The sequence below is a fragment of the Xenopus laevis genome, chromosome 1S (assembly GCF_017654675.1).
Source record: "Xenopus laevis strain J_2021 chromosome 1S, Xenopus_laevis_v10.1, whole genome shotgun sequence".
NCBI lineage: Eukaryota > Metazoa > Chordata > Amphibia > Anura > Pipidae > Xenopus > Xenopus laevis.
Window position 1 is genome coordinate 141,732,840 of NC_054372.1, and position 18,520 is coordinate 141,751,359.

General features: G+C 40.8%; 1 protein-coding gene across 1 annotated transcript; it reads right to left on the reverse strand.

Moving 5' to 3' along the window:
• Positions 1-2,279: 2,279 nt before the first annotated feature.
• Positions 2,280-12,711, reverse strand: LOC108707118 (leucine-rich repeat-containing protein 75B). The gene is made up of 4 exons (XM_018244096.2): positions 12,085-12,711; positions 11,619-11,747; positions 4,989-5,101; positions 2,280-4,176 (listed from the first exon to the last, which is right to left on the reverse strand). The coding sequence occupies exons 1-4, from the start codon at positions 12,346-12,348 to the stop codon at positions 3,699-3,701; spliced, it is 984 nt and encodes a 327-aa protein (XP_018099585.1). The 5' UTR covers positions 12,349-12,711; the 3' UTR covers positions 2,280-3,698.
• Positions 12,712-18,520: the final 5,809 nt, after the last annotated feature.

Consider the following 18,520-nt stretch of genomic DNA (forward strand, 5'->3'; position numbering starts at 1 on the left):
CATATTACTGGGCCCCGCAGCAAATTACTTTTTTGTATACAGATTGACATGTTTTAACCTATATTTATTGAATGGATATATGAATTGGGTGGGGCCTTATGGAGGCCTTATACCTCTTGGGCCCCCCTGCAGGGTCTGCTTCCTCTGTAGTTACGCCCCTATATCATGTGGAGCTAAAACCAATACCAATGCCTGAAACGAATGCCTGGCTGAGCATGCTGAGAGCTGCAGTTCATGAGTTGCATGATAAAGAATTATAGTTGCTGTTACTTGCATTGGGCTCTCACATTTCCTTTTCTGTTTTTTTTACACACACAAATGCATTATTAAAGGTCATTGCTTTTTGGTGGAATTGTTCATGCTTTAATCAGAACACATATCATTTCCACCTCACACAAGCTGTTCTTTGTTTTATGTCAGTGTTCTCTGCACTGATAAATGTATTCATTAAGTGCACTTACATAAATCACAGCCTGCTTACTTACAGCAACCGCTGCCTTTTAACATGACATTGATGGATTGCGCCTGTCAAGAAAGTCAGTTCAGCGTTAAGTGAGTGTCACCCAAACCCAAGGGAAGTATCTGGATTTCTGTCTAGGGCCGGCGTGTTCTTGTGCCTATAACAGACACCTTTGGCTTTGGGCCTGGCCCTCAGATGCTCCTCACAAGAATCCAGTACTCCCACAGGGGCAGGAAAGAGAGACAAACAACAGAGAAGGACCTGGTAAAGACAGAACTAAACAAAGTCAGATGGGCTTAAAATCATGCAGCAAACTCATAAACAAGAACCAAAATTGTTCTTTAGAACACCCAGAAACAAGCCCACTTGACCAACAGGCAACAAGTGGGCTCAGAGCTGGGGATTAAATAGACAGGCTGATGGGTAACTCTGGGCAGCTGTGGCCACAATAACATCTGAAATTATACAAACCTGGAAGTGAAAAGATGAAGCTTATATGTGCAGCCCTGAGGTAGACTTTCTCAACGCACTTTCTGCACTAAAAAATTTAAATTCAAGTTTCAAAAGCAGAATTGTCGCTCTTAAAGTTTCCAGGAGCAGCTGCCTAGGGCGCAACAATTGGGGGGCGATGGGCAGCTACCTTTTCTGTCTACCCCTAGTCTGAACCCACCTGGAACTCTGTTTGCGATATGCATCGAGCGGTGCACGGGAACGTCTTTACTGCGCATGCGCAAGAGACTGGGGAAAGGAGGGGGCGAGCAGGCTGGCTGGGCTGCGTAGGGCACCTGGCCCGCTTGGCCGCCTCTGGCTCTCACCTTGCCTTATGGAAGCAGCACCCCTGTTTACTGGGCTCCCAGGTTTGGTGGCATTGAATTGCTTAAAGGAGAATGAAAAGCATTTTTACTTGGGGGTGCCAAAAGTTAGGCACCCCCAAGTGATTGTATCTACTTACCTAATACCCCGCTCCTTCCTGCGAGCACCATGGAGCGATAGTCTTCCTGCTTCTTCTTTCTTCAAATTTTCCAGGGCAGATGCATATGTGAAATAGTCGGCTTTTTAGTTAAAGTTTGGCTTTTTGATCTTCTGCACATGCAGAAGCAGGAAGAGGATCGCTTTGTGGTGCTCACTGGAAGAACCCCGACCAGTTTTCTTCTGATACGAGCACCAGCCTGAGGTTTGAGGTAAGTAAATACAATCACTTGGTGACTAACGTTTGATGTCACTTCACTGAAATATAGTATATACAGCAACCCATGTGTAGGTGTTGCCACCTGGCCACTATTTTACCGGCATGACCGGTAAAAATTACGCTTGACCCCAATGTTATTAATAGGGAAAAAAATCTAAAAATATATAGGAAGGCCAGTATTTTTTTTGCAAAAAAGGTGGCAACCCTTCCTATGTGGCAGGCCTTTGCATATAAATAAAATAAACAAAATAATGCAACAATATATATATATATTTTTTTTTAAATAAGCCAATATTACTAAGCATATTAGAAGTAGTGGAGTAGAAAGAGAAGGCAGGCTCGAACCAGGAGTCCAGTATGTGTGTACAGCTGTGTTTTCCCAGGTTCTCTTGTGAGTGTGATACAGAGAATCAATCCAGCTTAATTACAGGAAAATGAGAAACAAGGCAATTTCCTGCAATTAAAATTGATTGCTGCAAGTTATATGTATCACTTGCAGTGATTGCAATCATTAGGATATGGCAAGAAATTTTGAGGGGGATTTGTTGCCTGCTGTACTGCAGATTTATCTTACCATGTGCCTTGCATCCTATGCCTTAGTAGAAACAAAACAATATTGACAACTGGAAGTAATAGTTTATAGTATTTACTTTTTTGTTACCACTGATTGATCACTATAATGACTATCCATACAAATATGATACAGAGCAAATGAAGGACTAAGCAGACCAAATCTCTTTACTTCAATGACAACAAAAGTCAGACATGATCTTGTTGGATGAAAACACAGAATGCAGTGATAGCTTCTGACAGACCTACCATTTCATATGGCAAATCTTTAATGCAAATTACACATACATTGATAGATTGATAGATAGATAGATAGATAGACAGACAGACAGACAGACAGACAGGCAGACAGACAGACAGACAGACAGACAGACAGACAGACAGACAGACAGACAGACAGACAGACAGACAGACAGACAGATAGATAGATAGATAGATAGATAGATAGATAGAAAGCAACTCCTGCTCACAGTATGGCTTGAGCTTTTTTGGGAAAGTATTAAACCTTTGTGTTTCATCAGCTGGTTTTTCAACAAAGTTCCATGATTAACAGCAAATATGATTACATTTTAGTTTAATATTCATAAAAGATGCCAATAGTAACCCCATGGTACAGAATATTTCTTTTATGATGGTAGTGCCCTTTAAATAGCTGTGTAAGTACGTAAGCATTTGTTTTACTTTCTATCTTGTGACTGTGCACTGAGTATGATAGCATTGATATTCTACACAAAAAAACCATTCAGACAAAAAGGGAGGTCTCAGACAAAAAATACAGAATATACCTATACATCCAAAAATGTTGGGCTCTCCCAATATTTAACAGAACAAGTGTATGCGTGTGTGTGCGGATCTGCAATGCAGAAATATGGCTTTACTAATTTCAACAATTTCCAACAACGGTAACTCTGATTTTGCTGAACAGAATACAAGTTTTAGGTAGATTTGTAATAAATCATATATTGTCCTTAGAAGCCTTTGATATTTGCACAGTTAATTGTCACACTGCGTTAGTTAACATGGAAAAGCCAAACACATATCCTACCAATATACTGAAAAACTTGCGAGCCAGTAGCTCTGCTGCACCCAGCCAAACATTCATACTACATGTATAGAAGTTAGGAGTGGGTACTGGTGATTGCTTCACCCACAATATTACAATGTTGGACAGCAAATGCCACCCAGTTCCAAATTTTCCTGACAATGCAGTTCTGACTGATTCCTGGCTCCTTTTATTAAGGGAATAAGCAGCAGGACACACAGTGATAAGGCTGGTGTGGAAATGTTATGTGCTGCTCTACTACTCTTGCTGGGTGGTGAAAATGAGTGGGGATGTGGGCAATTTGTATCCAGTTCTCCTCCTCTGTAACTGGTCACAGAGAACCACTAATACAAGTGGGACCCACTCTCTGATTCATTAAGAGGCGGGACAGTATGTGGGGTCATTTGTAGTCTTCATGATCACTGCATTTAGAGATGTCATCTGTCCCAATGCAGCTCTGGAAAAGACACAGGAATGCCCCCCTCGGAAATGTCACCATCTTGAGCCTCAGGAATTGTGGGAAGAAGATTCTGCTGGCACAAACGTCGCCTTAAACCAAGAAGCAGAGGCTGGGGCATGGAGAAGATATCTACATTATTGCCCAAATCCACCCAGCTCAAGCAGAGGAAGTTGACACTATCCTTCATGGCTTCACTGAGCTCCTTTAGGGTGTTGCAAGTCAGTCGATTCCCATTGAGTGCAAGGTGCGTAAGATTGGGCAAAGCTGAAAGAGCTGGTAGTACGAGGCATAAAGTGCCATCAGTTAGGTCAGTAAAGCTCAGATCTATACTGGTGAGGTGGTCTCCATGACTCTGCAAGTAGTGAGCAATACGCTGTGCATCACGGGGTGAAAGAGGGATTCCAGAGAGATCCAGAGTGTCAGTGCTCAGTTTCTGCAGTAGGCTGTTCTTCAGGCTGTACCAACAGAAACATTAATGGATCAAAATAGAAGGGCAAGATTAAGCAGATTGTGTACACACGAAACCATAAAATATTTATAATCTGTCCTTTAAGGTGTAACATTTTGCTACGTCTCTGTATGGTAACTCTCGTAGGCAATGTGATTATAAAAGAAGCAAAGTTTATTTTCAAAGCATAGACTTGGCACTTTGTGCCTGTTACACTTTTGTGTGTAATTAGATAACAAACCAAATTATGGCAAAAACCTAAGGAGTGTCCCAAGACACAAATTTTTGGGTACACAAGTACTATTATATTCCCTTGGTATCTGTTTATATGATTTTCCAGTTCCATACCTTCCATGGCGTGAAAGAGTGAAGTTATAGATCGCCACAGTCCGTTAGAGTGAAATTCCGCCACTCTCCATTTATTTCTATGGGATTTTTAAAAGAGTTTTTATCAATGGGTGAAAGAGAAAATTCATCCTTTGATAAATATGCCTTTCAAAATGCCATAGAAATGAATGGACAGTGGCGGAATTTCACTCTAGCGGACAGTGGCCATCTCTAACTTCACTCTTTGATAAATATACCTCCATGTATGTACTACCTTTGGTTCCTTTAAGTTTGTGCATTTCTGTATTTAATTCCTGTAACTCTCCTTATTTCTTCCCATAGCCTTCTTGTTGGTCTGATGTTTTTTTCAAATAAGCAAGCATGGGGGTGAAAGTTTCACCAGGTGAAAGTGCAAAAACAATACAACAAAGATGAGTAGCAACAGGTAGAAAATGCTAACTTTGCTCAGTGACGCTTTCTGTGTTATCTTACCTTGTCAGGCTTTTTCTCTGAGGCAGGCTATGCCGATGCCACTTGGAGTGAGGTGTCAGGTGGTAGATAAGTTGGCGACAAATGCGATCTGTGGATTTCATTGTGTCATGTTCCTGCAATTAGTAATATATATTGTGTTTCTATGTATATTTTGTTTTAAATACAAACTTACATAACAAACTTACTTAAATACTATATACACAAAATAAGTGCTTTTTTTTTTATAAGCAAATGTAGGCTACTGCCATGAGGCAAGAAGCCTCCTCTTGTAACTATAAAAGCCGAATTTCCAGGGTTTAACACAAAAATTCTTCTCCACTAGTGCAGAGTCAATTGCGCTCATTGCACTAGTGATGCTGCCCCCCTTTGACCAGCTTTGATGCTGATTTTTAAGCGCGGAGTGGAAGGGGGCAGCATCTGGGCTGCACAATCCTGCACACAAAGGAATTTAATGGGGAACTAACGTGAAAATTAAAATTTAATATTAGCTTCTGCTTACTGAAATAAGAAACTTTCTAAATACAATCAATTAAAAATTCTGTATTGTTTCTGAAATAATCAAGTTTATCTTCACTATTTCTCTCTTAGCATCTGTTTCTCTTTATTCTGTCTTCATGCAGTAGTTGGGTGTCAGATGAATGATCCAATATATCTTATAGGGGGGCTCCTTTTGCCTAGAAGATGTTGTGGTGTTTATACAAATGGCCTGTAGATGTCACTGTGTTCAGACATACTGTGCATACTTCCTGGACAGTTTAAAAAGTGAAAGCGAAAGTTACTGTTGTGTAATGCCTGCATGATTTTGCTAATAAAGCACTGTTATATTCTCCGCATCCTCGGCTACCCAAAACATAACAAATGGCGACATGGATGGCTCTTCTACCTCTGCAGCAGCCTGCACCTTTTCTTCTAAACCCTGGTGAGCCTACCATACCTTATACTGCTTGGATCCGTATGTTTGAAAATTACATTAGTGCTGCTGACCAAGGGGAGATTTCTGCTGCTAGAAAGCGTGCTTTACTTATTCACTGTCTGGGAGCAGAGGGACAGCGTATATTCTATACATTACCATTACTTGATGAGACTTATGAAACTGCTCTTACTGCTATAAAGAACTTTTTCATGCCAAGAGTAAATGTGGTTGCTGAAAGATATAAATTCCGCCAACATGGACAACGTAATGGCGAATCCACAGAACAATTTGTAGCAGCTTTGAGAGAGCTGGTTGTTACCTGTGAGTTTGGGACTCTAACAGATGAAATGCTAAGAGACCAAATTGTGGAAAAAACAAACTCACCTCGCATTAGAGAGAGACTGCTCCTAGAGCAGGATTTAACCCTTGCAAAGGCTATTACAGTTGCTAGCCAAATTGAAACAGCAGTGGCAGAGGCTAAAACTCTCAGTCAGGGAACTGCTGGGAATGTACAGATTGTGAATTCAGCACTGTGGTCTAATAATGCACAGTCACAGGCAAAATACAGTGCAGGGACAGGAAAGGGATTCACCTACACTGCAAAACCATACAGCAAATACAAATAGAAAATTCTGTTTTCGCTGTGGTTCAACACAACACACTGCAAATCATGTTACATGTCCTGCAAAAGCGAAAAGGTGCCACAAATGCACAAAAATAGGACATTTTGCTAAGATCTGCCATAGTTCTGCTAAAGATGTTCATGAAGTCACTACTACAAATGTCACAGTATTAAGTGTGGATAAAGCTGGTACATTTATTCCTGACAAGTTTATATGCACTGTCAGTGTCAGTACTGCTTCTGCTGACAAGGGTCACTCCATTAACCTGATGCTTCATACAGGTTCAGCTGTTTCTATACTACCAAAGGATATTTTCTTGAAATACTTTGCAAAAGATCCGCTTGTTGCACCTGCCCTGAAACTGGTCAGTTACTTAAAGGATCCAATCCCTGTGCTTTGTTGCTTGCCAGTGACTGTACAATTTGAATCAAATACTGCAAAATGTGACTTTTACATTGTGAATAAGGGTACTGCTATACTTGGAAGGGATCTCTTTGCTGCATTAAACCTACAATTAGTTGATGGTCTCATTACTACAGCACCAGTGCCTCCCACATAGCCTGTGTCTAAAATTTCACCACAAAGCAACACTTCACTGGACTGTGCAAAGAACTTTATACACAAAGTGAGACCAGATGTCAAACCAGTACCTTTTTCTGATTCAGCATGAAAAAAACTTGCTATTGATATTGTCGGTCCTTTTACAGATGCTCCTATAGATTGTAGATTTGCTATAACCTTGATAGACTATTACAGTAAATGATCATAACTTTGCAACTAAAAACCCCTGTCTTTGTTAACACATGCATTTGCACATCTACTGAATTACTTAGACAGGGGCCCAGGGAATGTGCACTGACCCATTTGGATATGCCAGTAGCACTTCCCTTATACTTATATATATTTTTACTTAGCAATGCGGGTGCTCCCACAACCCCCCTTGTGTATTTGCTATTACAGTAAATGGCCTGAAATTGCATTTGTTTCTCCTATAACATCAGCTACAGTGATAACATTTCTGTCTACAGTCTTCAGCAGAGAAGGTAATCCAAAGGAGTTAATATCAGACAACGGACCACAGTTTGTCTCATATGAGTTTGAATCCTTTCTGAGAGAGAGGAATATTGTGCATAGGAAATCTTCATGCAACAACCCAATCATCTCCTGCTGAATTATTACATGGCAGACAGATGCACACTAAGTTACATGTTGCAGACATCAAACTTCCACAAAATACTGTGCCTACAAAAATCTGCTGACATGGTGCCAGAGAAGTACACTTTCAGCCTGGATCTTTAGTCAGAATTAAGAAATCAGGAATACTGAAACAAGGACAATCTAAATTTACTACACCACTTGAAGTGAGACGCCAGCGAGGACCATACACATATGAACTGTCTGATGGACGCATATGGAATGCAAGTCGTCTTGCTCCTGTTAGATATGACTTTGGAGAAGCTCCATTTGATGAAGGACATTTTCCTACTCCTGATGCCAACTGCAATGGGCCTGAAGAAAGCAAACCTATAAGGCGTACTGAGAGAATCAGAAAACTACCTGCACGGACCCAGGACTATGTGATGTGAATAATGCATAATGTTGTTTTAAAATGCATACTGTTCAATTGTTGCTGTTTATAATAGTTGTCCAAATGCTTTCCTACTATAGGGGAATATTTGGTATTTATACAAATGGCCTGTAGATGTCACTGTGTTCAGACATACTGTGCATACTTCCTGGACAGCTTAAAAAGTGAAAGTGAAAGTTACTGTTGTGTAATGCCTGCATGTCTCTGCTAATAAAGCACTGTTATACTCTCCTCATCCTCGTCTACCCAAAACATAACAGATGTATTAGAGCTCACTCTATTAAAATCACCATGCAGAATATATGCAAAAGGCAGTTATTTTGTTAGATTTTGTTTGTCCTGGAATCATTTATTTGAGTGAGCTCTAATACATCTGCTAGGAAAGAAACCCCCTCCTATAAGATATACTGGATTATTCATCTGACACCCAACTGCTGCATGAAGACAGAATGAAGAGAAACAGATGCTGAGAGAGGGATAGTGAATATAAACTTGATTATTTCAGAAACAATGCAGAATCTTTAATTCTGATTTTTTTCACAGCCCTGCATGGAGCAATATTTAACAAACTATATTATGTAATGGGGTTATTGAGGGGTCCTGTTAAATTGTTTAAAGGGGCTGTTCACCTTCCAAACCCTTTTTTTAAATTCACTTGTTTTCAGATTGTTCCCCAGAAATAAAGACTTTTTTCAATTACTTTCCATTATTTATTTTTTACTGTTTTTCCCAAAATCTAAGTTTAAAGTTAAATGTTCGTGTCTCTAGTGTTTGAGTCTGGCAGCTCAGTAATTCAGGTGCAGATTCTAAACTGTTACAACTTTGCAACATTTAGTTGATACATTTCTCAGCCTCATCTCTGGAGTATTAGCAACTATTGTATCAATTCTAACAGCTGCCTGTAATGAAACCCAGAGATTCTGCTCAGCAGGGACAAAGATAAGAAATGTATCAACTAAATGTATCAATTTAGAACAGAGCTGCTTCAGAAGGTGAAAAATTATACTTTACACTTCAATATTAGAAAAACCGGCACACATAGAAAATAGAAAGTCATTGGAAAAAGTCGTTATTTCTGGTGATCTGTCTGAAAACAACTAGTTGTTTGAAGGTGAACCACCCCTTTAAGGCTCCTGATTCAACATTTTAATATGGCCCTTATAAGAAACACAAATGTTAAAGGGTTAGTTAATTATCAGTTGAGAAACAGGCTGCAGACTACACTCGATTACAATGCTGGATGTTGTAGTTCAGCCAAATCTAATCCCTGACTAATCCCTGTAGGGGGTATTTAATCCTGCAAAATAAAAATACAAAAAGACTATAACATTGAGGACTGTATAAGACTGAAAAGTATCGATTTAAGCTGCCATTAAGTATGGCAGTGAGCAGGATCTTGTGGCAGACTAAATGGATATCATTGATACATAAATAACCTGCTTTCTTTAAATAACAAGGTTTAATTTCTTACAAAAACTTGATTGCATGCTAACCCCAAAGGCACACAGTTCCAAATGTGCCAGAACACTGCATGGGAGTTTGTTTCAAGTGTCTGAATCAGTGACTAGTCTGCCATTATTAATATATAATGTACTGTTGTGTTGCACTGGTAAAACTGGTGTTTTGCTTCAGAAATTCTACAAGAGTTCATATAAACAAGATGCTGCGTATTCATGGGGGCAGCCAGTCAAAGCTGAAAAAGGAGAAAAGGCACAGGATACACAGCAGATAACAGATAAACTCTGTAGTATACAATGGGATTCTTCAGAACTTGTCTCTTATTTACTGAGTATCATGTGCTTCCTCCATGGCTGCACAGCAGCTTGTTTATATAAACTATAGTAGTGCTTCTGAAACAAACACAGCAGTTTTACCAGTGCAGGGCAACACTACATTCTTTGAAATACTTTCATTTTTTGGTGTTACTGATTAGGGCTTTAGCACATGGGCAGATTCAGGCGCTTGGCGACTAATTGCCTGTTCTTCTGGGCGACAATCTCCCCAAAATGCCTTTTCCCTGCCTTTCGCCTGCTAAAATGAAAAATCGCCTGCTGCAATGCACTCGCGGCGCTTCGATTTCAGAAGTCACCCGAAGTTTCCTTGTGAGGCCAGGCGACTAAATCTCCCTGAATCTGCCCTTGTGCTAAATGAAAAAACTGAAAAAGGTCTGGGACAGGAATGTTTTATGCACATGAAGGTGCCCTTCCAGCATTCGGTACACTACAAATTTACAATCAGCACCTTTTACAGTATTTGGCTTAATCCCCTTATGCAAAATAAATATTTTTGGTGATATTTTATTCAGTTGAATAACTATAGGAAGGGGCACCAGTAGAACAAAATTTAATGCAATAGGTGTACTTTTGATGTACCAGCAATGCTTAATTTCCTTGCTTTTTATGTGTATTTCAGTATCTGTACACTAAAGGACACTAAATTAGTTTAGTGGCTACTATGTCCATGGGCACCTGTGGGTTGCTATAGCAAGAAATAATTTAATGAACAATGGGCCTGTGTTTAACCCTTATTTTATCTGGCAAAAGGTAAAACAGCCTAAATGTTCTCCAGCCGCTGTTGTACTACAACTTCCAGCACCCTCTGACAACTTGAAAGTGTGAATGTCCTGGCAGCTGACCTCTAAAGCATTGTAGCTTAGCTACTATAAGCTAAAATCCCACAAATATTATATTGGGAGCTGTATCTCAGCAAGAGAGCCTCTGGCTGTACAGACTTCCTTTGCAAAGTAAGCGACCAAATGGCTGTTGCGAACATTTGCAGTGTATGTAACAAAATTTTGCAATCACAAAGCGTTTTTTGGACAAAATATTTAACTAAACTCCAGAGTAGGTGTTAACACTATCCTTTGCTTAGCAATAATGTGCAATGTTATATTCACCAACAAATGTTTCATTGAGAGCAGTGCTAAACATTTGCAAAAATGCAATTTTAAGTAATGCTTGCGATTTTAATTACATTCCTCCCCTTTAACTCTAATCACTCGATATTCTCCAATTTGAGTCTCATTCTCCTTGCGTGTCCTTCTCAGTTTCCCCTTAATGTGACTTTTTCTCCTTCCCATCGTCACTCACTTGTCTGTTTCTCCTTTCTCCCTCTCCATGCTTCTGTCTCACTGCCAATCTCCTCCCTCCCTCTCTGGCTTCTATCCTTATAATTGATATATGCAGAACCTACCGTGTGCTTTCTGGAAGGAGAAAAAATCTTCTAAATATAGTTAAATGCGTTGCAAGATCTGAAACGAGTGAGCAGCAAACAAGATTTAATTTCGGCTCATTTACAGCGGGTACTAAGCAACACTTGGTATTGGTAATTAGCTGGGGAGGGAGGGGTGGAATGGACCTTCCCTTTTTCTACGTTGCACGCAATCCTCAGGGGCTACAATGTAAATTGTCCTCCTAAAACGGAGATATAAGAACTGACCAGATAAATATAATTTCTAGCACTGGGCATTCTAATCAATGGAAGCAGTAGGTCACTCTCAGACTTACCTTTCTAGGACACTGTAGTTCTCTGGCAAGGCTGAGCAGCAGCTCATGGGAGATGGGATCCACCAGGTTGAGAAAGGTGGAGTGTCTATAGAGGATGTCATTGAGGAATGTCCCCTCCAGGCCCAGGTCCTGAAACAGAACAAAGGGGAAGGCCATGGTAAGAAGGAGAGAAGGGCTGTACCAGGGACACTCTGTGCAAGTGAAGGTGCGTTTGGCACAGCAGCAATTTGGGAGTTGTAATTGAACAACTGAAAGAACAATTTAGACCTCTCCTGGATTAGATTTCTCAGCTCTTTGCACAAGTTAGGGCTAATAATGAGTGTACATGCATGGTGTATTGCTTTCAACGTGGCAATAAATGACCAAACCCAATACTGTATAGGACTTGTGCTGTATGGGAGCCCGTGTGGAATGTATGTGCCAGTAGTGAGTACGCGGGTGGGTAGAGGGGAGCCCCATTCCTCACCTTGCGGAGCAGTTTCAGGACCTGCACGGCTTGTTGCAGCTTGTGGTCTCGGAGTAGCGCTTGGATGTCTCGGATCCAGGCGGATCTGCGCATATAGGGAGCCGGCTTGTTTCTCCTTAGCACCCCGGGGATGCGCTCTGAACTCAGCATCAGAGACGTGAGGGCAAACTCCACCCTGGAAGCGTCCGCCCTTGGGCCCCCCGAATCCACAGCTTCGTCTGTCTCATCCTCCAGGCTACTCTGTCTGCTCAGTCGGCCGCCCATATTGTGCACTATAATAGGCTCCTGGCAACTACCCAGCCATTGGAATTAGCCGGTGCTCAGCCAGATGATGTACTCGCTCAGGGGGGTCACAGACCCGCTGCCATAGACTACGTGCCGGGCTCTCACGTCTGGAGCTGTCCGCTGCTGGTGCTGAAGCTGCCTCTGAAATCAGCGTGGGGCTGTTGCTCTCACTGCTACTCGTACAGTCAATTCCAAAGGGTTCGGTTACAGAACTGGGTCTGTCGGTTCCGATTGCCTATGTGTCTGGAGTCGCCTGGTTCTGTTTGTTTATATTTCTCCCCCAGAGTCTGACCAATCAGGGGCCGGCAGCGAGTGTAGTGAGGAGGGAGGCGATGTGTCTGGGTGACAAGGGCTACATTATGGGCGGGGCGGCTGTGTCTGAAGAGTGGGGGTTGGGAGGGGTGAAGGGAATCGTATGAGAATGGGAAGTGTGTGAAACAGGGGGCTGTGCGTTTAGGGAAGGTTCCCAGGGGAAGGGCTACTCTACAAACCTTTATGGTCCCTTGTCAGTATGTGGGGAGAAGCAGCTCAATAATGCTTTGTACTTCTCTCGGATTATTTTTAGCGACATTTACTTTTCTGTTTTCAATTTAGGCTGTGGTTGGATGCGGTGCAAAGCACAGGAGCAATAAAGTACCTATAAAATATACTCAGTACTCATATACAACATAAGAGCCATGAGTATCCTGTGAATTATGTCCTTACTGATGGCAGGTGTTATAATCAGTGCTTAATGTGCTAATTTGTAGGGATGGCCCAAATCCCTTTTTTTGGTGATGTGGGTGAACCCGAATCGTTTGGGCAAATCCAGAACTGAATGGGTTAAAATTCAATCTCCATAATCATGCATCTTTAAATCACATGGTTTAGGGGTTCAGATTCAGTTCAGCCAAACTCTTGGAATTGTCCAAATCTGAATCCTTCTGAAATGGCCTTAGATTTGTCCGAATCCCTACAACAAATCCAGTATTCGGCGAATCCCTAATAATTTATGGCATATGACTTACTGGGGTTTTTTTTATAAACACTGGGCAAATTTGCACCTGGGCAGTAACCCATGGCAACCAATCAGACTATTGTTTCCAGTGTTCAAACTACAGCCGACTGGAAAAAAGCTGATCACTAATTGGTTGCTATGGGTTACTGTCCAGGTGCAAATTTGCCCAGTGTTTATAAATGAGCCCCACAGCAGCAGGGGAGCGCAGTAGTAGACACAGTCAATTATTTTGAATGGGGCTGTACTCACGCCCAACGCAGGTGAAATGCAACATGCTGCGTCCCTCCTGCATTTGGTGCTTACATGCGTCTGTGTGAATATAGCCCCCTTCACAATAATTGAGTGCGTCTACTACAGCACTCCTTTGTGGCTGAACGGAAGAAAGCGCAACACAGAGGAGCACAGGAAAAACCTCCAGTGCGTAAGAGCCCTCGCACATATAAAAGTCTGTAGATCAGGAAGAAATTTGTGACCACATTGTTGGCCAGATTGGAGAGGGTATTTGCACACATTCTCCAAATATATTCCATGTGGTACATTAATTCCATAAATGCCTGGTATGGCTTCAGTGTGTACATTGCCGGAATCAGGGCCGGATTTACATACTGGGCACCCCTAGGCCCACTGCCGTTTGTCACCCTGTCCCCTGCCCTTTATTCATGCAAATTTTCATCATCTGGACCAGAACAATGGGGATTTGAAAAATTGCTGTATCTCCAGCGTATCCCCAGTGTTTTTGAACCAATGTGGGTGTGGTTGGGCAGCATGCCACCCCCCTAAAATCCTGCCACCCTATGCCCGGGCATAGATGGCCTTTCCACAAATACGGGCCTGGCCGGAATATAGAAGTCACACACATATTTTGCAAGATCCTAATCTTTCATTTTTTTGTGGAAAAATAAATGGGATAGTGTGCTATGACACACATAGACTAATGGCACACTTTGGCATGTTTGGACACCGGAGGACAAAAGTGGATCCACTCCTATACTCTCCTATGTGTAGCTCTACTGACAAATACTGCGGTGACCTGGATGTAGCTACACTGAGCTAATTCAGTATGAAAATGCATGATCTGGTGTTTTCACTTCAACAATCTACACATTGTAGCTGCACCTAGGCCAACACCGTGCTTGTCAGTGGAGCTATGTGAGGATGGAGTGGATCCACCTTTCCCCACCTGACCTGAGTCCAAACATACCAGAGTGTGGCATTAGCCTATGTGTATCATTGAAAAGTGGATCCACTTTTTTCTGTCTGTGTATAAATGCAGATGGAGAATAGTACATCATCTGCTAAATGTAGCATTAGCCTATGGCTCTAAAGAAAAGCTCTTTAGATCTTTTCTCTAAGGTAAGGGACACAATACACATAAGCATAGATATCTGTCTACATGGTTGCTAAAGACTGGCAATATTTTTACTGCCTGAGGCAAATAACACTATTAAATATTTATTAGCAATCACATTTTGATGCCTGAGGCACAGAGGTTAAATGCAATGAGCTGACATGGAAATTGAATGTTGGATTCCATGTCTTTCTATGTCTCATGTTACGGTCCTGTAACATGCTCTTTCACTGCACAGGCCAGTATTCAAGTCAACAAAATAAATACTTGACCGTTATTGCACACTGTGCAACCTCATTTTATTAAAAATTTGACTTGTTTGACTTTTTAGTTTTATGTACTGGTAGGTCACATGTGGGTTACTACTCAGTACTATTTTATTGCACTCCAAATTTTTAGGTTCGGTCTTGTGAGACTAGGGTTACCAACTTTTGCTGTTTCTTGCTCAAAACAACATTCATTATACACTGTTCTCTTAAACATATTGCAAATGGTCATTATAATTTTTATTTCCATGGGGCCCCTTAATCCATAGCTTTTATGACATATTGGATTTGGTCATTATAATTTTTAATTTCTGTGGTCCTGGCATACATATTTATAATGTGCTATACAATGAACATACAGGTTACATACAACCAATAACTGATACAAGGGATGAAGAGAGCCCTGTCCAAAATAGCTTAAAATAATGACATGAAGTGTGAGTCCATTTTGCCTGAGTATATCAGTCTATGCCAGAGAACAAATTCATTTTAAGGTAAACTGTGCCTTTAGCTGTTAGCTGTGCCTAATGTGAGAGAGAGAAAAAGAGAGAGAGAGTGAAAGAGAGAAACAGTATAAGAACCATGGAAACAATAAACCCAATGACTTTTATTCAAGCAATTGTCCGTTATGATTTTCTATTTTAAGAAGTATGAGTGGCATTTCTGCTCATATCTCTTTATTACTTTATGAGGTCTCCTAAAGTGCTTCTTTCAGAATCTCATCTGTAAACACGTGTCTCATATAGTAAAGTTACGGCTTTATCTTCTTAGCCTGAAGATAAACACAGCCTCTATGCACGCATTCTTTATTGTATCTCTAGTAGTAGGCAAAAGAGTATTACACCATATGTCCCAACATTTGAAAAATAGAAAGAGGAACAAAAAAATCTACATACAAGCGGCAACATTATTGGCCATGCCCATTTTATGGCCACACCCCCCAATTACCATGTCCATTTTACATAATTTGGCAGGTAATGAGAGTTTGAACACATTTCTGGGAATTCTAGGGCCATGTTTTATGTGTTTTGCTAATGAAGGTGAAATTGCTCTTTAAGCTGTGAATCTCAGTTCCCCCAAGAGAACAAGAGAGTTTTTCTTAAATAGTTACAATTGTATCAAAGTGCAGGTGCTGATTATTCTGAGTTCTCTGCCAAAAGGCCCCAAACGTTTCAGATACATTGTATCTTTTTCTGGCATAAGTGCAGAAGATCAAAGAGAAACTCTGGATTGAAAAATTCTGGACTGCAGGTTGAGTTGTCAAAGTTGTGAGGTATAGTATGCACCCATAAAATATTGCTGTTCTAGGCCCAAGCTGTTGTGGCCTTCCCACAAAACCGGGCATGGCAGAGAGTGGCACACACATTTAGAATCACACACTTAACTAATCCCATTAAAGGGACAATAAACCCAACCATAACTGTGTCCCACTGTGCCCCCTAATTCTCGATAAAAGTCGAGAAGAACTTAATTACACATGAAATCCAATTCACCAATGACAATTCTATTGACTAAAAATGTAATTACAAATGTAAGAGAACTGAACAGTGAGAATGCTGATTCCCAGCCCTGTCACCCATCTTGCTCTTATCTTACATACAGAGAGTATTGTGACATTTTTTATTTCATTATGTGACATTGGAATCAGACATGGGAATAATAGACAGAGTTGTTTAGTGCTGGGATACTGTGATTAATGTGATTAATGTTTCCAACTCCAAATGCAGAAACAAAGAACATGGAGCCAGATTTACACAGATCAGTTGGGATTCACATTGGAGGACTATTTTTAGTAATGAGCGAAATCTTTCGGCAAGTTTCGTCCATAAACTCTAATGGGTGAAAAAATTTCTTATAAATTTTTTATCTATGCATTTCAGCTAATTTTCGCCATTTCGCAAATTTTCAGCGATGCAGGTCAGATTCGCCATCACTACTTTTACATTTTAATGCTGTCCTGGGTCCTGGAGAGCTGGGGGAAGTTTTATTGAGCTTTATTTCTTTAAAAAATACTACCCAGAATGTCTTAACCTTGATAAAATGTTGCATCATGCTGGGATTTGTAATCAAGCAACAACTGAGGAAAGTATGTTCTGCCACAGTCACATGTCCAGTATTTGGTAACTGGTCTGCCACAGCATGACCATCCAAAAGATTATCTTGGTATTTGTTCTGCTAAATCACTTGCTCTGCTGCTGTAATTTCTGCAGCATCTGTATTATAAGCCTAATATGTACTGGCAAAATTATATGTCCTGCATTGCATTACCACAACTATATACTCTGCTACAGTTACGTACCCAGCAGTAGCATTGCCAGCTCAGTATGCTCTTCCACAGGAAAATATCCAATATTTTTATCAGTAGGTCTTCCACAGAGGTGACCATCTTAATGCCTAGTCAAAATGACATGGCCAGCACTGCATTACAATTACTACAGTGAATTACGAGGAACTAATTTCTCCATACAGATCTGGACTAGAGCTTACACCTAGTCGAATACTGTATACTTTTTAGGCATTATTAACATTGTGTTTAAGTTAATAATGTCAAAATTCAGGAAGATTGTGTGAAACTTGGAAAATGGCTTTACACAACACTTGATGGAAAAAAACAGGGTCACATTATGATTTAGAATATATTATTTCATTATAGTTATTCTGCAGAAACCGAATTTCCAAGTGGCTGTAGCACCCCCTCAACTCTATCTTAATGGTGGTCTTATGCCTTTAAAAATGGGTGGTCTTTGAGATCTCTTCCTTAGCTACAGTGGAGGAGGAGGATCAGCCTGTGCGACCAGTACTTTGTCAGGAGACACTATTTATAAAAAAAATGCAACCAAGCAGAGAGGTGCCAGACTATGAGAAATATGTCAGGAGGTAAATAGTTAAGACCACCATAAGGGGTTTACCTTGGCATGATTTGTTGCTTCAGCATTTTATGATCATAAACTCAAAACAAGAAAACTCTTGTTTTTCAAATGTATGTACTTGTTCAGACAAGTATATAGCTTTTGAAGCTCATGCCCCCCTGCAAATTGTTTTTCACATCCCCTCCTGCACAAAATCACAGGTGACCAATGCAAAATTGCAGTTTAACGGCAAACCCCCCACCCCCTTTGCCTCTTCTACTCCCGTTTGAGCCCTCTATAATTATGCCGCTGGCACTGATTAAATTACTAATAAAAAATGGGGGCAGGTAATGTGTAGTGATTAATACACAACGATCAGTCCCCTCCCATTCAATTACCAGATCACTTGAAAATTCATGGACACATCTGAAAAGAAGAGTTGCAATCAACCAGCTTAAGTGCAATCAATGCATCCTTGTGACATGCATGTATTAGCTGTGTCCCTGTTCTGGTGACTACTACCTTTATTTTACTTAGATTTGGTGTGTGCTCCCACAATCCCCTTTGAGTTCATGTGATACAAGTGACTACTACAACTAATTTTAATTAATGTTTTGATCCACTGCACTCCCGCTATTCACCTCACTGCAATGGTGGTGCTGGTCATCCATCGACCCAGCAAGGTCAGCAA